The sequence below is a fragment of the Salvelinus namaycush genome, chromosome 21 (genome assembly GCF_016432855.1).
Source record: "Salvelinus namaycush isolate Seneca chromosome 21, SaNama_1.0, whole genome shotgun sequence".
Lineage (NCBI taxonomy): Eukaryota > Metazoa > Chordata > Actinopteri > Salmoniformes > Salmonidae > Salvelinus > Salvelinus namaycush.
In genome coordinates, this window is record NC_052327.1 from 2967166 (window position 1) to 2993471 (window position 26306).

At 41.8% G+C, this 26306-nt stretch overlaps 1 protein-coding gene across 1 annotated transcript; it reads left to right on the top strand.

Annotated features, from left to right (window-relative positions):
* Window positions 1-1371: 1371 nt before the first annotated feature.
* Window positions 1372-26115, top strand: tsg101a (tumor susceptibility 101a). Its single transcript, XM_039017054.1, has 10 exons — window positions 1372-1707; window positions 2035-2122; window positions 2239-2304; window positions 2578-2741; window positions 7019-7145; window positions 7806-7863; window positions 8146-8240; window positions 22602-22804; window positions 23175-23414; window positions 23616-26115. The coding sequence occupies exons 1-10, from the start codon at window positions 1666-1668 to the stop codon at window positions 23703-23705; spliced, it is 1173 nt and encodes a 390-aa protein (XP_038872982.1). The 5' UTR covers window positions 1372-1665; the 3' UTR covers window positions 23706-26115.
* Window positions 26116-26306: the final 191 nt, after the last annotated feature.

Genomic DNA, 26306 nt, shown 5'->3' on the forward strand with positions numbered 1-26306 from the left:
GCCGTTTTTCTGAGTCTTTTAATGCTAAAATCTGTTCTTTAAAATCAATTTTCAGATGTTCCGAGCTAGCTCTCCTGATGTCGTTTGACCCCACATGGACCACGACAGTGTCAGCTCCCGGCATCTGTCGTAGAACAGTCGAACAATGGCAGCCTTGTTATGTCCTGTACTCGTGCTCCTTGGTAATCACAGGGTTTTTGCCTTGGGAACCGAGATGTTTCTCACCATAGAGCTGCCTATGATGACAGCTGGCGATATTGAATGGGCTGGTCTCTCAGGCAGCCTCACGGTCTGATGATGGTGGGAGCTCCGAGGATCTGAACCCGAGGTCGAAGCCACCGGAGAGGGAGACAGAACAGAGGACAAAGACGCAGGTACCTCTGTAACCGATCGTGAATGGGAAGCCCCCAAGGAATAAGTCGCTTGAACCTCTATATCCAGGGCGGCAAAGCTGTTTCTGGTCTGTGTCAGGTCCGGGCTCAGCATCTCCAAGGAGACCCTCATTGCCAGAGGACGCTGTCTTTGACTTCTACGGCGAGTGACGTATCTCCATGGCTGGTTGGTTGGGTCGAGAACAGCTCCGTTCTCCAGGGAAGTGGGAGACCTCTTCGGGGATGGAACCCTGCTGAGCACCGGCAAGTCGGCTGTGGAGAGCCGACACGGTGGCGACACTTCCACCAGACCAGAGTGGTGTCCGGTTACTGGGTTGGAAGAAAAATACAAAGTAGGCGGGCGTGGATTCCCCAGTAGCTTCTGAAGGTTTGCTACTTGCTTGCTAAGAGTAGCCACTTCACCCAGGTAGTCCTCCGCAAGCAAACAGTTGCTACATTGAAAGTCAGCGCGGCCCACATTGTCCCGGAACAAATTGAGGTGGTTTGGGATGAGTTGGATCGCAGAGTGAAGGAAAATCAACCAACAAGTGCTCAGCATATGTGGGAACTTCAAGACTGTTGGAAAAGCATTCTAGGTGAAGCTGGTTGAGAGAATGCCAAGAGTGTGCAAAGCTGGCATCAAGGCAAAGGGTGGCTACTTTGAAGAATCTAAAATATAAGTTCTATTTTGATTTGTTTAACACTTTTTTTGGTTATTACATGATTGTGTTATTTCATAGTTTTGATATATTCACTGTTATCCTACAATGTAGAAAATAGTAAAAATAAAGAAAACCCTTGAATGAGTCGGTGTGTCCAAACTTTTGACTGGTACTGTATGTTTTAAAGAGCAGTTGTTTACTTTAGTATTTCTCAGACATGAAGATACAACAATGCCCCAGTCTAGTTGGTGGCGGTAATGCAACATTTATTGGATGCCAACCGCCGTTAAACCTCATCGAAGAAGAAGACCCGGAAGTACTTTTATTTTTATTGTTGCTGACGAGACGCTGTTACTCACAGCTGTGATCCTTGAATCTCATCGCTATTTCTGATTATTGCGTTACCTTTGTGTCTTCAGAAATATATTTATAAACAGTTAACGTTTAGCTTAACAGAACAATTATACACGCTACTCTTCGTGTCGAAATTAGTATTGTCTTTGACCGGAATCATACGCCGAGGGCCAGCTCACGCTAGCAAGTTGTCGTTTTCAAATAAACAACGTTAACGTTACAGTAGTTAGCTAAACCTAGGTAGTTCATCTGAAGTACATCATAATACACCATCAATCATGGCAGTTGTCAACGAAGGCGCATTGAAGAAAATGCTCAAGGTAAGCAACGATTTTACCTAACGTTAGCTAAACAATTGTTTTTATTAACAGTGTTAGCCTTTCAGCTAGCTAAGCGCGCTAACTAGCTAATGTTAGCTAGCCCTACAAATATTTGTCTAACTATAACTATCTCGGTTACCAAATAACTAGTGTTAGAGTTAGACCTGATTTATAACGTATGTTTGATAACGTTATCTAACTATAAGCATACGTTAACTAGCTAGTGTTTTCTAGCCAGATAACTAACTAACCTTAGGTACCTGGCTGAACCAATCAGTGTTAAGACATTGACATTCAGCAATATTAATCACTATGTCCACTGTTCAGCAATACAAATACAGGGACCTGACTGTTCGTGAGATAACCAACGTCATCTCCCAGTACAAGGACCTGAAGCCTGTTATGGATTCATATGGTAAGAATGTGTACAGTACATGGTTCACCGCAGTGGCCCATATCACAAAACTTGATCTATGTGTTATTGTATGTTTGTCTGATTTTGTTTTATTGAGTGATATTTTCTGTCCTCAGTGTTCAATGATGGCTCCACTAGAACTCTGGTGAACTTAACAGGAACAGTGCCAGTCAGCTACAGAGGTAGGATAAGTTTGGGTGTATGTCACTATCATCTGACAAAAAAGTAATGACAAGGGTTGTGTTCGTAGGCACCAAACAGAGCGGGACTACCTGGACTTGTCCAATAAGAAACACACATTTCCATTGTCTGTTGCAAAACATTTTCTGTTGTGTTCTATGATTTTGTCTATTAAAGTATTTGTTATTTGAGCAATTTTCTTCTCAAGTGAACTGTCTGTTTCACAAAGCCTTATTTTTATATATATATATATATATTATACTCTTGTCTTCTAGGAAACGTATATAACATCCCAGTGTGTCTATGGCTGCTGGACACCTACCCATACAACCCTCCCATCTGTTTTGTGAAGCCCACCAGTGCCATGATGATCAAGACAGGCAAACACATTGACGCCAACGGCAAGATCTACCTGCCCTATCTGCACGAGTGGAAACATGTCAGTGTTTTAGCATTGGCTATATTATACCTCTGTTTTTTTGCGCGTGAATTTTTTTGGGACGCACACTGTATTACTCTTCATTTATTACTGAACCAATGTCTCTGTACCTAGTTTCTGATGGATTTCACACAAAATTAATGTTGGACTGCTTTAAAGGGGCAATATACAGTTCAAACAATAATAGTCCACCCCACCACTGTTTTGGGCAAAAGCTGAGGGATGGGCCTTGAGTATTGATTTATTGAACATTTATTTAACTAGGCAAGTCTGTTAAGAAGAAATTCTTATTTACAATGACGGCATACTCCGGGCAAACCCTAACCCAGACGACGCTGGGCCAATTGGCACACAATTGTAACCACTCAAATTCATAAACCGACCACTGGGTGCAAGGACTGAACATCCATGATGTAAAAATTATAGTTTAGTCTATACAGTGTTAGTTTACAATTACGTTGTTTACAAACATTGGAGTAAAACTAGCAAGCATATTTTGGTTTGTGATGGGGTATGACAGTTGAACTAAGCTAATTTTTTTATTTAACCTTTATTTAACTAGACAAGTCAGTTAAGAACATAATCTTGTTTACAATGATGGCCAAACCCGGACGACGCTGGGCCAATTGTGCGCCGCCCTATGGGACTCCCAATCACCCCCCGGATGTGATACAGCCTGGATTCGAACCAGGGACTGTCGTGATGCCTCTTGCACTGAGATGCCGTGCCTTATACCGCTGCGCCACTTGGGAGCATAACTCATGAGTTATGTTCTTCAAGAATCGAAGGGTATATCATTCATTTGAATGCCTAACATTTTATGTAGCAATCGCAGATTGCCCCTTTAACAGGACTTGCAACCCTTTAACTTGGCTTGCGAGTTACATTTTTAGTTAGGGCTGGGACTTTCCAGTGACCCCCCCATTACTATTTTAAATTGGTTGCACTGGTGCGAGCTGCACATTCTACCTGGTTACCTCGAAACTTCCCATTTTTTGGGGGCGGATAAAACCAAACCAAATTTTTTTTAAACAGTAAAAGTGCATTATCCTCATTATCCTTATTACAGAAACTCCTGTAATAAGTTTCTGACCTGCTGCTGTGTGCCTACCTGTTTCGCTGGGGCCGGCTGCTGTAATGAGCAAGCCCCTCGCACTCTCTCAACCCCCTTGTGTACCCCTCGTGATTGTATAACATTTAAAAATGCAATTGCGGGGAAAACACAACTTTGGAAGCAACTAGTTGCCTATATTAAAGAGAGGAGTGTCTCAGTGTTCTGTAGTAACAATTTTTCTTAAGATATCTAATATGGGTTTGAAGTACGGAGCTCACAACTTTGCGCATCGGCCATTGTGAGTGCACTAGGCGTCATTGCAACGTTTTTTGGAGATGTTACATTTACTCTTAGATTAATACATGGCCACTAGCAGTAGGTGTTATATTTAGAGTTAGCGATCTAGCTAATGTGTTTTGCGTTTCCACTTCCTTGGGTGCTGAACTAGTACCAATTCAATTTGGCCTATACATAATATTAGTGCACGTAAAGATTTTACGTGCCCTGTTTTGACAGTAACATAACAAAAATAGCCAAAGTGTCAACTGAAAATTCATGACAATCACTGGATTAGGTTTACATATAAAAATATTTTGGAATCTTGCATTCCTGCTTGGACTTTTTAGATCAAGGGTGTCAAACTCATTCAATGGAGGGCCTAGTAATCTGCAGACGCTCGGCCGTCCGTGGAATGAATTTGACACGTGTGTTAATGTAATGTTTTTCTTGAATATCATGTCCGTAGTCTATTACACTTCTGAATAGGATGTACATTTTGCTTCCGACAAACTGACCCTCATTAACTCGTCAACAAACGGCTAAATTTTTTCCAGACAGTAAAACTATGTGACCAACAGAAAGTACTCTGAGATCTGTATATAATGACGAGATGCTTATGTTTCCGCCCTAACAATGCGAGTCGTCCCAAGGCGGGAAGGCAGGCCCAATAATTTGGACAGATTTTGGCGAGAGTGAAACCTCTCACTTTGCCTCTTCCTCTATGATAGTATGCATACAAGGGCTGGACATTTTTCATTATGAGCTTAATCCAAACATGCAACAATAGCAAGCCTATCTTATTACAGTCAAAAGGCTATAGCCTATTATACAACGGGTGGGTCTAATCCATTCCAGCCAGTGTTTATTCCAGAAGTTACCACAGGTTAAATCTGACTTTGAAAAGCCTATTTTCTCTGTTCCCTCTCACTGCGCAATCCACTGTCTCATCAGCCCAGCCAGGCAATTTATCAACTTGATCTCCACTATAAAAAGCATCTAGACATTATCTCACATTTCTTTTAGACTAACATTTCGTTTTAAACAGCGGAAATTTGTATAAACCTTGCAGTCTATCTCTGCAACATTTGCAACATTGTTTCAATATTGCTATTCGATCTCCAGCTGTCCATAGTAATGACTGTGGCAGGAGTCGGGAATAGGCAGGCAGCATTTCTCATACAATTGAAATAATTAATCAGCTGGCATTATTTTTCTGGATGTATACAAAGAAATGTCAATAGAAAACAACAGGAAAATCAAAATGAAATGGAGCAAGTTTGCTGTCTTTCCAGCTTTAGTTTGAAGGGATTGTGTTAGCTGTGTCTTTGGGTAGCTCCTATGAACAACAGTGACCTGACGAGAGCACAGTTTCTGTGCCTGGTTAAATCGCGCCTCATTAGTTCATTGTTATGGATGCATCCAAATAAATGTCACTTGAAATCTGCTTGAACAACCGCAAATTCAGCCACTTTGCTGTTTTTCTGGCTGCACTGTTTGTCGTGACTATGAGAACGTTGCCAGCCAGTATGGCAATGGAACATTTTAGACTGGGTCGTGTCCATAGATACAGAACTGAAAGACTGAGTCGCGTCTTTGGCAACCGAACCGATAGACAACTACCAGCCGGCTTGAGTAGCAACCTTAGATTTGTGTCAGGACTATATCTCATGGAAGGATGAAATAGTATGAATAAATTGTTGTATGAAAGTGATAATGCCCTCGAAGCCGGTGTTTGGATGATATATTGGCATGGTTTCGAATGGTGAATGAGAAGCGTGCTGTGAGTTGAGATTGAGAAATAAAAATAGCTTCTTTTTAATCGTGGCTACAAGTTTTTAACACGCAATTGTGTTTAGCATTGTTATTTGTTGCGAAATGACTGGGCTTACAAAAGCAGGTTTCACTCCAGTGGCCTAGAGGCTTTTTGAGGAGATACTCTTGCTGTCTGACATGTGGTAGGCTATTCTGTTCCTCAAACTAGGCTATGTATGCTGTGTGTGTGAAATAAAATGCATGAGGACTAACAGAAATATACATGCGGCAATTAAATTCCCCCAAATCATGCAAATTAACCTATAGATCGATTAGCATGACAGGTCAAATGTATTTTCGCCTGCTAACTGATGTAACGGTTAACATCCTTCTTAATAAAGCATTGCGAATGACTTTCTAAGATGAGTCAAATGTATTTTATTGTGTGACACAGTAAAATATGTTTTGGGGTGTCACAATCTAGGGCCCTATAAAATCTGTGATGCAGAGAACGCGGATGGAATCTAGACATTTTAAAATGGAATTCAACAATATTCAAACGTATTGAACTAAGTAGGGAATCAACTAAATGTATTGAACATTTATTAATTTGCTCAAGTTCATCATAAGACATGAACAGAATGCATCAGTTATTTGTATTTCCTGCAACTTTCTGAAGAGGCAACAAGAATTTCCACTGTCTATGTGCGGTGCGCATGTCTACCACTTTGTGTAGATGAAAAGGCTTTTCCAAAAACTTAAATTAAATGATGACTACTAAGTAGGATATGCTTACCTGGCAGAATATCATAAAAAACTCTGCTAGACAGCAGCCTCTTGCTAGGTGCACACTGGAAGTAAACTAAGCCCAAAAATCTACATTTCAAAATAATTTCCCAGACCTCAAAAGTTGTCTCCCGATGTGGTTTAAGTATTGTTGTGGATGTAGAACATCCAATTTAGTTGTTTGTGATTTGTTTTTTAAACATTTTTTTATAGTGCCCTACAAATCATGGGCTGGTACCATCAAGGTTAGTGGCACCAGTGCCACTAGGGGGAATGTTAGCCCTACTTTAACAGCGTGATGAAATGAGCTCATGTTATCTGTATGAGGTGAAGCCTGTCACAGTTGTCCATTTCCATATGGACAATAAAGTTATGTTGTACTTCTGTTGATTTCTCTTCCTCCCAGCCCCAGTCGGACCTGTATGGTCTGATCCAGGTGATGATCGTGGTGTTTGGGGAGGAGCCCCCTGTGTTCTCCCGCCCCACCACACAGGCCCCCTACCAGGCCTTCCAGGCTGCAGGACCCCCCAACCGTAAGTTACCCGTTCAGTCTGACATTGTTTCTATTCCAGATCTAGCATTCCTGTTTCAACTTGTCAACTAATCAAGCCCTCAACTAGTTGTATCGGGTGTGCTAGTTCAGGCCTACAACATAGTTGTGAAACGTCTGGGTGTCTTCGAGGAATGATTTTTGAAACACTGCAGTATGGATCGCATTAGTCGGTTATTTTCACTGTATGGATAGGTCGGTCATTGTAATAACGGGAATTTTGTCTCTGCATAAACATGAACTCTGTTTCTCCATATAATACGTGAGACTTTGGGCGCCATTTTCATAGTGCAAAAACACTGTTAACGTCATCTTGCATTGTAATTGAAATTCAAACGTTTCTTTAACTGCATTATAAGCAAGCGACTTTTAACTGAGCAATACATCGTCGTCTCGAACATTGTTAAATGTTTCAAATTGAATCATGCCTCCAGATTATAATGAGGTTTATGGTCATTTTTGCACTTTGTAATTCTTCTGCACTACTAAAATGTTGCCCTGAATCGTTCTTGCAAACACGTGCAGTACCTCCTATTGGACCCCAGATGGTATCCACGCACATTGTGAAAGATGGAAAACTGAGATGATATGTTCAATGTGTAATCTGACCCTCACACTGTCAATCCCTCCCTCCCATCCACAGCATCCTACATGCCAGGTATGCCAGCGATCTCCTCGTACGGACCAAACCCCACCCCTGGGTAAGATGTCCGTCTTCAAGGCCACAATTTCCTCTAACACTCTGCCTCTCACAGCCAGTCCCTCTCAATCTCATCAAACCAGTTCTGACATGTTTGTCTTTGGGTTTACATAAGCAACACAGCCACATAAGCATGTCTGTCTGGTGGAATCATCACACTCAATAAACAAATGAGTGAAGCAGTTCCTTCTCTTACAGTGCCCCATATAGTTCAAAAGATTTCCAGCTTTGATTAACAGATGGCTGTTGGTTGATGATGCAGGGTTTGTTGTTTTCTCTCCAGTGGCTATCCGGGGTACCAGTACCCTAGTGCAAACTCGTATCCTGCCACAGCTGGTACTACACACTACACTAACCAGATTCCTGCCTCCACTGTGGGTATGTATCACACGGCATTGCCTTCTGGATATTGTAATCTCAAGGCCTGGCTTGATCGGAGCTATTGAACTATCAAAGGGAAAAATGCACACACCCCTAGGAGAATCACAAAAGTTTTCTATACACTATATTGGACACCATTATGAAGTCCCAACACTGCCTTGTATTGCAATGTTAGGTTTGTGACGTGTAACCGAAGGTTATGGATGAAGACCGCCCTGACAATATCCGTAAAAAACGTTTTTTGTGAGTGAGCTTTTGAAGCATACTTCATACTTCAATTACTTATTAGGTGTTCCCTCTAAGCTGCTTGTGAGTGCGCAGTTCCTCCGGTACTGCCGCGCTGAATAAATGCAATGCTGCGCAGAGACGCAAGAGATTGTACTTCACTGAGTTCGCCCCATTAGTTTGCACCATATAGATCAATGTTTTTTTCTGTGATCGAAATCAACATTATATCAGCCCCTTTTCAATGCAACAAACCAAAACAAATCTAACTTTGCAAGATTGAGTCTGATTTTGTTGCAGGCAGAGCCAGTGCACAATGGAGTAGGATTCTATTGGCGGGGGTAGCTCATGCGCTTTTCAGATCAGAGGCCGGAGCCACGCTTGTGCACATTTATTCATATTCTTTGCTAGTTGGCTAGTTATTAGCCTTGTTATCGATAAGTATAGGTGCCTCCTGCAGAGCACAAACATGTCGGCTACATTTTAAGCGGTCTTTGAAAAGCCATTCGTCTTAATTAAAGGGGCAGTGTTGTATTTTGAGACAGGCTAGCCTACTTACGGTAGCCTACTTTGTCTTATTCTCTGTATAGTAATAATACATTTTATTTTGTGAAGTGGTTTCTTGCATCATACAATGCAATTTACAGTCACCTATTTGGCACATGGTGTTACAGACCCAAGTAAAAAATCATTAATTAATGTCAAGCCCTTCATAATGTAAAAAAGTTAAGTCTCATGCAATGTAGGCCTGCATTGAACACCACATAGTGACTGCTATGGTGTGTGGTCATCCTCACCCCCTCCCTACTACTGTTAGTCATGGCTGTATCATAGTTTTGATTTCTAAGTGAAAATGTTATGGGATTTGCTCCATTGTCTTTGTTGGTAGGCCTACATTCTGCACAAATAGCCACAACTGTAAGGTTCACTGTAAACCTGCACCGGAAGTTGCACAAAATTCTCACAATGTTCAAGTTTCTGCTTAAAATTTGTTCAGTGGGCCAAATAATTAGGGAACATTTGGCTGGAAACCTATTATAATTGTAAGCATTATTATTGTTTTTCAATTTTTGGAGTGCTATAGTTCTTAAATGGTAAGACCTACAGAGACAACTTGGTGGGATTGCTTAAATTGGTGCACGAATACATCTGGTTACTCGTGGCAGCCACACGGTGGCGCAATAAACATTTTTTTTTTTTAAGTCAGCCCTACCTTCTCATTTGACCTAGTCTCTGAATTTGATACAGAGGTTCCTCTCTACCCAATGGACACATTTGCATTTAGGACTGATGACATCACCATGATGGATCATCTGGCATTTTGAAAAGGTTGTAATTAAAAATAAAAATAAACATCTCCTCAGAAACCCCTAAACCAAATTCTCAAACTTGTTATACAGCATTTATAGACCAAGATCTTTCAATTCATTATATATTAAGTTATAAAGCATTTATAGACCAAGATCTTTCAATTCATTATAAATTAAGTTAATATCTTAAACGTCATGACCGCTGTGAGCCAAGGAAATTGAGTTAGGTTGGGCTTGACATTTCAAGTCGCTCTTGGAGGGAGTAGAGTCCCCTGCTGGCCATGCATCTCAATACTCTATAATGTTTCCTGAAGTGTGTGGTTGTCCGCTACCCAGATGGATTCAAAAGTATAAAATTGGTGTGAGTACCAGAGATGAAGTCAAGACCGAATCCTTTTAGATCCAGCCCCAGACAGACTTTCTGAGACTCAGACCAAGGACCAGTTTAAATGGGGAAACAACAAGTAAACTCTAGTATAGTTCAGTACATGATAGTTCAGTGAAGTACAATACAGTAGAGTATAGTTCAGCCCAGTAAGGTAGAGTATACATTTTGAGTGCTCCAACACCTTTCTGCCTCAATTTAGTACATTTGGAAGTTTTTCTTGATAAGGCCTTCTTGTGATTTTTGTCATTGTTGAGCACCCCTCATTTCCTTTGTTTGCTGATGCAAGAAGGCCCACCTGAACTCTTACCTATAGTGTTGTGGAAATTACCACCAGAGACCCCTGAGGTCATTATTAAATGTATCCTTTTTTATCAGTAAGCCGGAGAGGTTCTAACAAACTTAAAGCATCAAGAGGAACACGTCTGTCAGGAGCTCTACCGGGGCAGTTCCGTTCTCTTATATACGGCTATACAAAAAATAGCTACATAGGCATGGTTCATAGGGTTGGTTCCTACATGTGACCGGCACCGTCTCCATTCTTAACTTATATAACATATTCTGGGCGTTCTTCCAAAAGATCTAAGGAGTGGGTCAAGACCGTCTCCCCCTCATATCTCTACCCAGCACCTACAGGATCCAATGATTGTATGAGACAAGATATACAATTCAAGGCTATCTCTACAGACAATAATAGTTTATGATAGTAATGTAGAGAACAGTACATTATTTATATGTTTGGGCTCTTGGAGGGTTGGAACTCCCTTCTGGCTTTGCATCTCAATTTTCTATAGTTTTTCCTGAAGTGTGCACTTGTCAACTACCCATATGGTGATCCTCTGTAGTTCATTTGGTAGAGCATGGCGCTTGCAATGCCAGGATAGTGGGTTCGATTCCCGGGACGTGTTTTTATTTAACTTTTTTGTATGTAAGTCAATTATGAACAAATTATTATTATATACAATGACTGCCTACCAAGAGGCAAAAGGCCTCCTGCAGGGTTGGGGGCTGGGATAAAACATTTAGGACAAAACACACATTATGATTGACACCACATCAGACCTAAGACAACAACATGGCAGCAATACAACATTACCACATAACATGGTGGCAACAACATGACAACACTGTAGTAACACATGGCAGCAGCACAACATGGTAGCAGCACAAACATAGTACAAACAATGTTAGGCACAGACAACAGCACAAAGGGCAAAAAAGGCACACAACAATCACGCGAAGCAGCCTCAAGTGTCAGGAAGAGTGTCCATGATTGGAAGAGTGTCCCCCCCTGGGAGCACGGTATGTTTTTTTCTTTAGCACTAGACAGCTGATTCAAATAATCAAAGCTTGCTGATGAGTTGATTATTTGAATCAGCTGTGCTATCATCTGCAACGTCCCTCAGCCGAGCAGTGAATTTCAAACACAGATTCAAGCACAAAGACCAGGGAGGTTTTCCAATGCTTTGGAAAGGGCACCTATTGGTAAATGGGTAAAAAAACAAAACAGACATTGAATATCCCTTTGAGCATGTTGAAGTGATTCATTATACTTTGGACGGTGTATCAATACACCCAGGCATTACAAGCTTCAGGTGTCATTCCTAACTTATTTTTTATTAAATATTTATAACTCGACAAGTCGGTTAAGAGCAAATTCTTATTTACAATGACGGCCTACCCCGGCCAAACCCTCCCCTAACTCGAACGACTCTGGGCCAATTGTGTACTGCTCTATGGTCTGTAGTGACGCATCTAGCACTGCAATGCAGTGCCTTAGACCGCTGCGCCACTCGGGAATACTAGTTGCCGGAGAGGAAGTAAACCTCAGGGATTTCAACATGAGGCCAAAGGTGCCTTTTAAAACAGTTACAGAGTTGAATGGCTGTGATAGGAGAGAACTGAGGATCGATCAATAACATTGTAGTTACTCCACAATAATAACCTAAATGACAGTGAAAAGGTCGCCTGTACAGCATAACAATATTCCAAACATGCATCCTGTTTGCAATAAGGCACTAATGAGTACCACTCTTCATATTTTCAAGCAAGGTGGTGGCTGCATCATGTTATGGGTATGCTTGTCATCGGCAATGACAAAGTTTATTTATTTATTTTGGGAGGAAAATAAATGTAATGGAGCTAAGCACTGGCAAAATCCTAGAGGAAAACCTGGTTTTCTGCTTTCCAACAGACACTGGGAGATCAATTCAGAAAATAACTTAACTCAAGGCCAAATATACATTGGATTGCTTACCAAGTTCACATTGAATGTTCCTGAGTGGCCTAGTTACAGTTTTGACTTAAATCGTCTTAAATCTATGGCGAGACGTGAAAATGGCTGTCTAGCAATGATCAACAACCCACTTGACAGAGCTTGAATTATTTTAAAAAGGATAATATGCTGTTATTGTAAAATTCAGTTGTGCTAAGCTCTTAGACTGACACAGAAAGACTCACAGCTATAATCACTACCAAAGGTAAGCCTAACATGTATTGGCTCTGGGGGTTGAATTCTTAAGTAATCAAGATATACAGTGCATTCAAAAAGTATTCAGACCCCTTGACCTTTTCCACATTTTGTTACGTTACGGCCTTATTTTCCTCATCAATCTAAACACAATACTCCATAATGACCAAGCAAAAACAGTTTACATTTTTTGTGTGCAAATGTATTAAAAGAAACACCTTATGTGCGCAAGTATTCAGACCCTTTCCTATAGCTGGCTGCCCGGCCAAACTGCACAATCAGGGGATAAGGGCCTTGGTCAGGGAGGTGACCAAGAACCCGATGGTCACTCTGACAGAACTCCAGAGTTCCTCTGGAGATGGTAGGTTCTGGAAGGTTCTCCCATCTCTGCAGCACTCCACCAATCAGGTCTTTATTGTAGAGTGGCCAGACGGAAGCCACTCCTCACTAAATGGCACACGACAGCCCGCTTGGAGTTTGCCAAAAGGCACCTAAAGGACTCTGACCATGAGAAACAAAATTCTCTGGTCTCTTCAAGCCTGAATGCCAAGCGTCACATCTGGGGGAAACATGGCACCATCCCTATGGTGAAGCGTGGTGGCAGCATCATGCTGTGGGGATGTTTTTCAGCAGCTGGGACTGGGAGACTAGTCAGGATTGAGAGAAAGATGAACGGAGCAAAGTGCAGATAGATCCTTGACGAAAACCTGTTCCAGAGTGCTCAGGACCTCAGTCTGGGGCGAAGGTTCACCTTCCAACAGTACAATGACCGTAAGCACACAGCCAAGACAATGCAGGAGTGGCTAAAGGACAATTCTCTGAATGTCCTTGAGTGGCCCAGCCAGAGACCAGACTTGAACCCGATCGACCATCTCTGGAGAGACCTGAAAATAGCTGTGCAGCGACGCTCCCCATCCAACTTGACCGAGTTAGAGAGGATCTGCAGAGAAGAATGGGAGAAACTCCCCAAATACAGGTGTGCCAAGCTTGTAGCGTCATACCCAAGAAGACTCAAAGCTGTAATCGCCGCTAAAGATGCTTCAACAAAGTACTGAGGTAAAGGGTCAGAATACCTATGTAAATGTGATAGAGTTTTTATTTTAGAAATTTGCAAAAAGTTCCAAAAACCTGTTTTTGCTTTGTCATTATGGGATGTTGTGTATAGATTGATGAGGAAAAAACACAATTTAATCAATTTTAGAATAAGGCTGTAACGTAACAAAAAGTCAAGGTGTGTGAGTACTTTCTGAAGGCACTGTATAAATTACGTCTCTGTAATCTAGCATGCGTAGGATGGTGGTCTGAGTCGGGGTTAGTTTCGTAGCTGGGGTGAAAGAGGAGCGATTACAATAGAGGAAACCAAGTCTAGATTTAACCTTAGCCTGCAGCTTGGATATGTGCTGAGAGGACAGTGTACTGTCTAGCCATAGTCCTAAATACTTGTACGAGCTGACTACCTTAATTAAGCTCTAAACCCTCAGCGATGCTAATCACACCGGTGGGGGGTGGATTATTTTGGCAAAGAACAAATGCTCACTAACAGGTATGTGATCACGTTTTGAGATATAAGCTTTTAGCGCTCATTACATTTTTTGGGGGGGGGGTCTTTTATTTCAGCTCATGAAACTTGGGACCAACACTTTACATGTTGCGTTTTATATTTTTCTTCAATGTATTATTCCCACCACTACTCCTACAGCTTTTACTCAACCTACACTTACAACCTTATAACATGCAGAGGTCTAACTTGAGTTGCTTACATTTTTGTTTTTGATACTCGTAATACTTTTTTGAAATATAAGCACTTAAACATGCTGAACTATTTTTACATGGAGGTCTATGGTGACCAAAATATGCCATTTTTGAAACACTGCTGTTCGTACATCTACTTTTTAAGATACACACTACAAACCAACTTTAAAATGTGCAGAACACTCATAATTACAAACTACTGAACCACCACCACACGACTACAGACCTCAACGATTTACCACAACCGCTGACAACAGTAGTCAGCAGTTGTGTTGTGCATTCAGAACGACAGTATATTTTCTTAATTTATAGACTAATCAACGTTGATAAATAGGCTATGGACATGTTGTGTGTGTTTTGTATCCATTTGAATGATTGTCAATTTCACCTTCAAATATTGCATAGCTGTTTCCCCTTCATACTTTCCTTGTCAATTCATTCTTATAGCCTACTTTCGGGAAGCCGAAGGTAGGCCTAGGTTTTCTAATACGTTTTAAGGGAAGAATACTTTTTAGCTCTTGTGTCCAACACGCTGAATGACGAGTCATTTTTACGGGGTGTGCGTGTGAAAGTAGCAAGTCTGGACTCCATCTCTTATAATAAGAATCAAACCCTCCTGTCATGATTTCATCTTGTAAAAGGCCTGTTTTCAGTAGCTTAGGCTACATTATTTAATTAGTGCATCCTCTCTTTGAAGAACATACGCTAATGCCACTGCCATCGAATGACCGCAGTAGAAGGGTTTGACTTTATGCAACTATTTCGGGAAAAGTTGGAGGACACCATTGGTCTTAGAGTGGTTTTGATTGTCGAAATGAGATTGAATTTTTGATTTTGCAGAAAAGCCAACAGACAAGGACAAGATAGGCATATCTTTTTTTTTTTTTTTTTAATAATAACAATGTTGTCATGCGTTATTGTTGTCAATATGTTAATGCAACAGAGCCTCTCCAACCTGGCATTTCTTAATTTGTCGATTGATATGTATAAGGTAATAACCTGAATAATAATGAAATGCCATGATTTATAAACAAAGTGTAATGGCTTATTTCAAATGGGTTTTATTAAGAAGCATATACCGCCTGACATTCTGTTGACCTTTAATTGACCCTGACCTCATAGCATTCTGGCTGGGGTCTGTTCCCCTCTGTGACCTCACTGCCTGGTCGCCTCTGAAATGTCGCCCCTGTAACCAGACTCGGGTGACGAAAGGTCAAGGGGTGTGGTGGTCACAACCCCCTTTAGCGCAGACACAGCTATTTTTAACCTCTGGGTTGACATTTACCCTTATGTGCTAATCTATGACCAGTTTACTCATACACTTCTCTATAAATATCAGTGTTTTATGGAAATGTTGTCCTACTACTTTATTTAGACCAGGGGTAGAGGAGGGGTGAAAGGGGATAGGCTATATGGACAGGCCTGGTGCCCAAATTGATGTGTCGCGTAGCTGAGAGTTAAGTGTAGACTAATGGATTCGGTTTAGTCAGTTGTCCTGATGAGCCCTAGCTAGTTAGTTTATTCTGGCTAGCTGGCAACAACACCAGCATGGTGCTACTTAAACGCCCACACCAACAAAAATCCACTTTTTCCAGCTGAAAGATGCTTCCCTGAGCCTACCCGTGATGTTGCACAACGATTTAAGTCAATAAGTCATTGATTAATACAGTATGTATGATAGTATGATATATTTGGGTTTGAACAGGGAAATCCGGAGTTATTAACTTGGTATTTTTCCGCATCTATGCTGTGTGTTTCATGATAAAATGACGTACATTTATATCTGACTATACAAGTCTTGTGAGGGATGGCTTTAGCACAGTTTCTAAACCCAGAGCTGCAACATCGCAAGACTTCCGGGGAATGCTTGCGAAACAGACCAAGCAGACCAGGTTTGAGAAGTGAATGAAAGAAGGGAGAAATTCTTCCTTAGTTGTTAATTTTCACAATCTTAAGCACAACGTAAATTCGAGCCAATGTCTTTAGTTTTACTATTCTCACTTTCTCAAGGTTAGGGTAAATTGACATGTTTTAATTTTCGTCAAACGCTATTGGAGTGATAGCTTTTGATTTGACTGCCTGCACATGCGCAATTCAGCGCGAAATGACCATTAGTACTGATGACGTATTTCTGTGCATGAGCTTAGCTAGCCAACTGGTCTCTCTGACGTCGCCTACAAGCGTTATCTGGGATTTCTATGGGAGTTTCTGCCTATCTTCATACTGTACGGTCGTTAGCTTTAGTTCATTTGGAAGCACCTACAAAACATGTACATGTGCGGGCTCCTTGCGTCCTGTTTCCAACCTGGTGCAACGGGTTACTGCTCTCCGTAATGCACTTTGTTCGATCTGGAGCTGTTGGATGGGCTGGCGTTGAAACAGTGAGTGAGAAAAGAGCTAATATTATTTGGATGAGCTACTGCCGCTCACTTGGCGATAGTAAGCAACCTGACAAGGCACGTTAGTCGAACAACTGATCAGGGGCTAGTTTCATGGCTTATGTCACCTAGCGAACATTAGCTGGATAGCAAACATTTTTTCTCACCTTTATTTAACCAGGTAGGCCAGTTGAGAACAAGTTCTCATTTACAACTGCGACCTGACCAAGATAAAGCAAAGCAGTGCAACATAAACAACAACAGAGTTACACATAAACAAACGTACAGTCAATAACAATAGAAAAATCTATATACAGTGTGTGCAAATGTAGTAAGATTAGGGAGGTAAGACAATAAATAGGCCATAGTGTTGAAATAATTACAATTTAGCATTAACACTGGAGTGATAGATGTGCAGATGATGATGCGCAAGTAGAGATACTGGGGTGCAAAAGAGCAAAAAATAAATAACAATATGGGGATGAGGTAGTTGGGTGTGCTATTTACAGATGGGCTGTGTACAGGTACAGTGATCGGTAAGCTGCTCTGACAACTGATGCTTAAGGTTAGTGAGGGCAATATGTCTAGCTTCAGAGATTTTTACAATTCGTTCCAGTCATTGGCAGCAGAGAACTGGAAGGAAAGGCAGCCAAAGTAGGTGTTGGCTTTGGGGATGACCAGTGAAATATACCTGCTGGAGTGTGTGCTACGGTTGGGTGGAGCTATGGTGACCAGTGAGCTGAGATAAGGCAGGGCTTTACCTAGCAAAGACTTATAGATGACCTGGAGCCAGTGGGTTTGGCGACAAATATGTAGCGAGGGCCAGTCAACGAGAGCATACAGGTTGCAGTGGTGGGTAGTATATGGGGCTTTGGTGACAACGGATGGCACTGTGATAGACTACATCCAGTTTGCTGAGTAGAGTGTTGGAGGCTATTTTGTAAATGACATCGCCGAAGTCAAGGATCGGTAGGATGGTCAGTTTTATGAGGGTATGTTAGGCCACATGAGTGATGTAGGCTTTGTTGCGAAATAGGAAGCCGATTCTCCAATTTTGGATTGGAGATGCTTAATGTGAGTCTGGAAGGAGAGTTTACAGTCAAACCAGACACCTAGGTATTTGTAGTTGTCCACATATTCTAAGTCAGAACCATCTAGAGTAGTGATGCTAGTCAGGCGGGAGGGTATGTTTGGCAGCATGAGTGGAGGTTTTGTTGCAAAAAAACAAAGCCGATTCTAGATTTAATTGTGGATTGTAGATGCTTAATGTGAGTCTGGAAGGAGAGTTTACAGTCTAACCAGACACCTAGGTATTTATAGTTGTCCACATATTCCGAACCGTCCAGAGTAGTGTTGCTAGGCGGGCGGGTGCGGGCAGCATTCATTTGAAGAACATGCATTTAGTTTTACTAACATTTTAAGAGCAGTTGGAGTGTTGTATGGCATTGAAGCTCGTTTGGAGGTTTGTGAAGTGTCCAAAGAAGGGCCCGATGTATACAGAATGGTGTCGTCTGCGTAGAGGTGGATCAGAGAATCACCAGCAGCAAGAGTGACATTATTGATATGTACAGAGAAGAGTCGGCCCGTGAATTGAACCCTGTGGCACCCCCATAGAGACTGCCAGAGGTCCAGACAACAGGCCCTCAGATTTGACACACTGAACTCTGTCTGGGAAGTAGTTGGGGAACCAGCGAGGCAATCATTTGAGAAACCAAGGCTGTTGAGTCTGCCCATAAGAATGCGGTGATTGACAGTCGAAAGTCTTGGCCAGGTCAATGAAGACGGCTGCACAGTACTGTCTTTTATCAATGGCAGTTATGATATTGTTTTGGACCTTGAGCAGCAGCTGTCCGATCTTTAGGGATCTCAGACGATACGAGAGGTTTGACCGGCTGGTAATAGGGGTTGCAACAATGGCGGCGGATCATTTTAGAAAGAGAGGGTCCAGATTGTCTAGCCCAGATTTTGCAGCTCTTTCAGAACATCAGCTATCTGGATTTGGGTGAAGGAGAAGCGGGGGGGCTTGGGCAAGTTGCTGCGGATCGTGCAGAGCTGTTGGTATAGGTAGCCAGGTGGAAAGCGTGGCCAGCCGTAGAAAAATGCTTCTTGAAAATCTTGATTATCGTAGATTTATCAGTGGTGACTGTGTTTCTTAGCCTCAGTGCAGTGGGCAGCTGGGAGGAGGTGCTCTTATTCTCCATGGACTTTACGGTGTCCCAAAACTTTTTGGATTTAGTGCTACAGGATGGAAATTTCTGTTTGAAAATGCTAGCCTTAGCTTTCCTAACTGACTATGTATATTGGTTCCTGATTGATTGGTGAAATTTCATCACAGCTGGGATATTGTTTTTATTTAATTATTATATATATTTTTTTACTGTTTATTTAGCTAGACAAGTCATTTAAGAACAAATTCTTATTTACAAGGAAGGCCCTCATCATTTCTGGAGACATTATGCGCGGCAGCATAAAGTAGTAAAAAGATAGTTTCATGTCTTGTTCATTTAATGCCTGTTCTGTTAATGTTTACATAACCAACTACAATTTCAATTTCAAGCTGAGCAAACAATTTAATCGAAAGCAAATGATTACATTGTAAAGAATGCCCAAATGTTCATTATAGTCTACTTCTGCGCTCCGGTCCTATCCCACATTGACTACTGAGGGTTCCCGATGTTACAATATGTTTGAGGGGGGCCACATTGGCATTTAAATTGTTATGGGGATCCCCATGAGCACCACTGAAATTAGAACTATGTCTGTGCTCTAACAAACCACCGCATCCTCCTCCTCTTGGCTATAACCTATATTACAGTACACACATTCTGTTAAAGGAGCACTGGTGTTATTGTTAGGAGAATACATGCTAAATAGTCATTTTGCCCTCTACACATCAACAGTGTAATATCTGGATGACATTTGTATTATGCTCAGTAAATAATAAGGAACATACAATAGAATTGCATGATATGTATACATTGTCAGGTGTTTGATAGGCAATGCGTTTGGTTCAGTGTGTGATTCATGATTTGACCAAATGACAGCCTTACTCTAGCCGGTTCATCAAAACAATGTGGAAGAAGTTATATTTGTAGTTAGCTATATTGCTTTAAAGGTAATGGTCCACTTTCTAGCTAGTGTTCATCACTGATAGAGGCAATGGTTGCTTTCCTTGGCTCCCTACAAAAGGGCCAACTGTTATGTTGGTCATCTAGTGGGGATAGTTGTAAATATTACAGCTAAGTTGTTCCAGCTGTTGCTAAGTTAGCTAGCACAGTAGCTACTAACTACCTAACCTTTACTCTTCACATCATGAGGTTGTTGGAAAAACTGCTGAATGGTAGCTAGCTTGCGTAGTTAGTTACTCTTATGCTTGAAAAGACATCAACAGTTGCAAATAGTTACCTGTTGCTACCTTGCTGGCGAGCTAGCTTTATTGGTCCAGGGAGTAGGTTAGCAAGCCTCTAGCTTTGCCGGTAAAGCACCAGTACTACTGTTCAACTCTGTATTCATCCTTGATCATTCAATTCCGTTGCAGAGGAGGGGAGTGGATGGTCCTCTGCCTTCTCCTTGCTAGCTGTGCTGTGCTCCATAGCGATTAGCAAAGCTGCCCCTGGCTGTTTGTGTTTAGTTTGCGGAGTGTGGGCTGTGCCAGAGACCTTATGGCCTGTGTACACAGAGGAAGGTGGAGATATGCCCAATTTTAAGCAATATTATAAGGAACGCTACGTCGGAGGGTAGATAAGCCGGTGTGTATTACCAGTGCAACAGTGTTGTATCGAGGTGCTTCCCACTGCTGCCACCGGGCATATCACCGGGATATAGTCTACTGCTCAATGGGGAGAGTTTGCGCTGCATGTTGTGTTGCCGGCTTGGTGTCCTTCGCTCCCACTTGCAGAGCACTCACAATTACTCTGATAAAAACGGAACTTTGGCAGACGAGTTTAAAATTCTCACTGAAGTTTCTAGCCACAAGCATGATCTAGCTAGCTGGGGAGGGCTCAGTAGGATGACTGACTGAACTGACCAGTTTTGCCAAGTCTAGCAAAAATGTACAGCCCAATGACCACTCAACCTGGCCACAAGGCCTGAAAACTAGACCCCCCCCCAAAATGGGGAAAGAAATGGAAAAAAATTATATTCACACACATTTCCTAGACACGCAAAATGCTTTTTTTTTAGTTGAATGTTTCGCAACAAGAGGAGTTATCACGAGGGAGAAAGATGTAGCTAGCTAGTGCTATTAGTTCATTGATATCACATCACTTGTCATGAAGTTTGTGCATGCTGGTGCTGCTGTCCACTCACTCAGCTGCCTACAGCGCTCTCTCAACACACAAACGCACATCCTTCTGGCCCTCCCTCCCCACCACTCACTGGCTCCGCAACAGCCTGCCTCACTGCTTGATAGTTAGCAGCAGCAGGTAACAGTGAAATTAATCTACCTTGGCGGCCGTGGTGAAATTTAGAAGTAGCCCAAATATCTGGAACCGTCATTTTCACCCGCAACAGTTTTCAAAGTAGCCCAATTTGATGGGAAACCGCCAACATGGCAACCCTGGAACTGACAACCGAATCAGTTCACCCCAATCAATTTTGAGGTTCACTATGAGATTAATCATAACATTCAAATTGCTGACTCCAGCCTGCTAGTTCTGATATTGTACAGAGCAATGGTATCTAGGCATCTCTCTTTTCAGCAGATTTCTAATACTTCCTCAAGTACTAGACGAAAGGTCGGAACACGGCAAACAGTTTGTTTCCACGAAAGAAAATACCATGGAAAATTCCACAACTACAGTCAGTTTTCATATTATGTTATATAGTGAGTATAAGACTGCTAGGTGGAATACTTTGACACTGTGGTTTGTTTTATGAGGAAAATAACCTCCATACACTTTAATGGCTGACCATCACCTGTATCAAATCAAGCTTTATTTATACAGCACATTTCAGACATGGAATGCAACGCAATGTGTTTTACAGGGAAAAAAACTATGAAAATAAAAGCTGAAATATTTACTACACAACAAACTTAAGATACATAAAACAAGAATGACAACTGAATGAATTAAAAGCACCCTAAGGAAAAGCGAAGCTAAAAAGATGTGTTTTAAGATCTCTTTTAAATATGTCCTCAGTTTCGGCCCCCCGCAGGTTCTCTGGCAGGCTTTTCCAGTGGCTGGGGGCATAATAACTAAATGCTGTCTCTCCATGCCTCTTGGAGTTCAATGGACAACCTACCGGGTGATCGTGAGCGGTGGCTCTTTTCTGATTCATCATGTTGAGTTGGAGATAGCCATCAGAGCGTGTGGGCCCTTTTCCCAGGCGAAAGCGAAAGTGAAACTTAAGAAAAAGCTTTTGTCTGTAGCTTGGGCACTGTCTTTCAGCTTTTTTTAGGGTAGTAGCAACACAATAACATGAACTCATTAGCATTGAAACATGTTTTTATAACTTTCTGTCACGTTAACGCCATCTAACATGTTGCTGGTGTCATTCCATATACATCTGAGAACATCCCGAAGATAATGCATCCCAATTTCCTCCGCCATTGTTTATGTCTGAAATCCTAAGGGTCATATAAGATCACAAACAAGGACACTGTGATGCAAGGATTGTAAATGTTGTGTAAAAGCAAATGTCTTTTTGCATAAATTATCAAATATAGTGTGTGGAACAGATTTCCTAGTGTAGAGTCTTGCTAGTTTACTCTTCTGTCCTCCCTGTCCTGTCCATCCTTCTCCTTTTATTTGCATTTGAACTTGCTATGTAAATAAGTTTAATTGTGCCAATACAGGCTGTTAAAAAAAAATCTAAAATCTAATAATTCTCCTCCAGGCCCCAGTAGGGATGGTACCATTGGCGAGGACACCATCCGTGCGTCGCTGATCTCGGCGGTGAGCGACAAGCTTCGTTGGAGGATGAAGGAGGAGATGGACCGGGCGCAGGCCGAGTTGGACGCGCTCAAGAGGACCGAGGAGGACCTGAAGAAAGGACACCAGAAACTGGAGGAGATGGTCTCACGGCTAGACCAGGAAGTGGTGAGGGGGGATATGGGGATATATTCAACACATTTCTCTTCTATGCTGTCTGTCTTTCCTCTTTGACTCTAGGTCCTTTTCTATTCCTCTCTCTCATTCTCTTTCGCTCTCTTTTTCATTCCCTCTTTGCTCATTCTCTCTTTCTAACTAATATTCTGCCCATAGAAATGGAATCATTCTAATTTCATTATTCTGCCTCTCCCCTCTCTTCACCCCAGTTCTATCAAGTATAACCTGTGAGTCCCCAAGTTCTCTCAAGTATTACCTGTCTTCAGAGCTTAATTCATTCTTTGGTGGAATGGAACATTGGGGGGGGGGGGGGGGGGGTGTACTGTTCATGTGTTTATTCCTCTGATATGTTTTTTTGAAGGCGGAGGTGGACAGGAACATTGACCTACTGAAGCGTAAGGACGAGGAGCTGAGCGAGGCGCTGGAGAAGATGGAGAACCAGTCGGAGAACAACGACATCGATGATGTAATCGTGCCCACGGCACCACTCTACAAGCAGATCCTCAACCTGTACGCTGAGGAGAATGCCATTGAGGACACCATCTTCTACCTGGGAGAGGCGCTGCGCCGCGGGGTCATAGACCTGGAGGTGTTCCTCAAGGTGAGGGTTGGGAAACACGCATGCAGACATGCACGGACACACGCATACAAACACTCACAGGTGAACCATATACGCACTCAGTCACATAAACCACACACTACACGCACACCTTTTCATAAAGATCATGGGGAGCCACTAGACATTGTGCCCTCGTATGTCTTCTCTAACGCGCTGTCTTCCTATCTGTCTCTCCTGTTACAGCATGTGCGTCTGCTCTCCCGAAAGCAGTTCCAGCTGCGAGCCCTCATGCAGAAAGCCCGCAAGACCGCCGGTCTTAGTGACCTCTACTGACCCTGCGGACACCCACACCCATACACACTCCCTTTCTCCCAGTCTCTCCCTCTGTACAGCTCCTCCTCTTTATATTTGTCTTTTTGTCTCTCTCGATCTGTCCTCTTCTCTCTAAAAGACGTGCCCTAAAATTGTATGAAAAGAGCTAACATATTTGTTTTGTTTCGAACATCTCCTAAACATGCATCTAGTTGGATAACCATCGTGGAAAATATTCAGTTTGATATGGAGCAAATGTCTGCCAACATTAATTCTTGCATTTATTTGAATTTTTTTGTACTGTAAAGTTGGAGTGGTATCAAACGTGAGGTTCGAGAGTATGTGTTCTGACATTGTGTGACAGTTGCTGGTGTGAGTTTGTGCTACTTGTCCCGCTGTAAAGGAAAGCTTACACTCTGATATAAATATACGTCTCAACTAGGGATGTGCATCTCTCATGAAAGATTCTAGATACATGGGCTCTGATACGATGCAGGAATGATGCCTTTTTGTTTAATTTTTTTGTTGTTGTTGCATGAACACATTTAATTTTCCATTTTAAAGATATATCTGCTGCTGTTGGGATGACTTCTCTAAGCTGAGTGGCTGTTTGTGTGTCAGTCGACGTGTGTGTAGGCACCTGAGCTGAGCAATAGGGAAGACTGAGCATCTACTACCCCACTATCAGATTAGGTGTGGAAGGCAATTTCTGCTTTTTGTCCCCCCCCTCCACTTTATCAGAAATCACCATCACCCACTGATTAACTTGTCATTTTTGAAGAAAATGTTTGCGCTAGTACTATATAAATATGTGTCTTTAGAAATTAACATGGCATTTAGTCTCAAAAGCAAATGGTTTGGACCGTTGATCGCAAAAATGATTGCTGTCCATTATGAAGTTACCGTGTTCATTTAAAAATGACCAAATACACTGACTGTTGAAAGCAAAATTACCAAAACCTGAACATTCGAAATAGAATCTGAATGAGTTGGATGTGAGTTGTCCACTCCGGTAGGCTACACAACTCCGGTAAAGCACAATGTTCTTGTAACAATGACCCAGCAAATTACATTGGTTGTCACTCAACTAATAAAGCCAATGATTTGACATTGGAAAGCCATTGTGCAAGCATCTGAGTGCTGAAGGTGTGCACAGATGTAGAACAGGGACACGCCTGCCTTTTGTTGGCGTGATCAGTTGTCTCTCGCACTATGCCACAGTTATATGACAGCACATACACAGTTACATGCATAAAAGTTTGATAGGCTACTGAACGGAAGGAGAGGCAGCATCAATTGTCACAACAGATAAGAGGTATTTGAGTAACAAAAAAATATGAGTTAACTTGCGATTTGAATCGGTTTTCTGACCGATTCCTGCTTAAATTGATTTTCTGACCAATGTATGATGCATGCTTAATTTGGATTGCTTTGGGATCCTGCAGACCGATGCACAAGTATCTTAAACATTTGAACCAAGGACCGATGCGTCTCTGAATCGTTACATCCCTAGACTCAAACTTTTAGGAAATGACAAGGGTTCATCTAGTCGGAGCATACTTTCTCAAAGCAGGGTCGGGTTCATGTTGGCACAAAACGGTTTGGAAACCTTTTAGAGGTACAACTTGAATTACATTTTTGTTGTATTAAAATGAATAATGGCAGCCATTTGTTCCATATCCAACTGCATCAATGCTGAATGTGGTGAGCAGGTGACCCTGGCTTGTGCTCCCTGTCACCCTACTTTTTTTATCTCGACTATTCTGTCAATATTGCTCCCATTGGCATCTGGAACAATTGAGAAACGGCTTTCCACGTTAGCTGTTCAGGGTGATCCTTCAGTCTTCCTTGAGCTGTGTCGTGCTTATTATGACACTCAATAGACGACGTTTTCAAAGTTTTCGCAACGGATAAGGAAAATTCTAGTCCGTTCTTCTGTTTGGTGCCTAATGAGCAGAACCATGACGGTCACTCGATCATGTGCATTGTTTCTCAAGACTCCCCTAAGCCCCTGTACAGTGTCTGTATGTTCATGTTTGAATGTGTCACTCTACTGCGTGTTTCTATTCAAAGGCGTCGAAAGGAAAATGTAACTGTTTTTCTCTTGCTTCGCTTAGTTGTTTATTTTCTGTTTTATTTCAAGTTTTCAGCTGTTCTAAGAGATCAATGTCTTTACCCTTTCGATTTATATAAAGGTTGTGAATTAGAAACAAGTGATAGAATTTTTTTTTTTTACTAATCAGAAATGTACTTATCAAGTATGTAGACAGGTCTCTTTTTAAATTAACTTTGACTAAATGCACTTTGAATTGTATGATATGCTGTAGTTTTCAGATTACTTTCATTTTCAACAATAGACCATCTGTTCTTTTATCTGTCGAATTTTATGTAAATTAGCACAATAAAAATAGTCTGGTTTGCCAAAAAATTACTCATGTTGGGGTTCACTTCGAAGGATCTAAAACACGTGTACCCTTTTCACACTGTCATGCTGAGCCCCCCCCAAATCATTTGCCTGGTAAGGCTGACCATTAAGTCAAATATTGGTCTAACTTTTTATACGGTTCCTATCTAACTTAATAACCCAGAGCAGCCTATGGTTGTTGTATGCAAAGACACTGT

Excerpts from the sequence above, each read along its gene's own strand:
- tsg101a (XM_039017054.1), top strand. The coding sequence starts at position 1,666 with ATGGCAGTTGTCAACGAAGGCGCATTGAAGAAAATGCTCAAG. Across the intron at positions 2,123-2,238 it reads GCCTGTTATGGATTCATATG|TGTTCAATGATGGCTCCACT; the intron begins GTAAGAATGTGT and ends TTCTGTCCTCAG. Across the intron at positions 7,146-7,805 it reads GGCTGCAGGACCCCCCAACC|CATCCTACATGCCAGGTATG; the intron begins GTAAGTTACCCG and ends TCCCATCCACAG.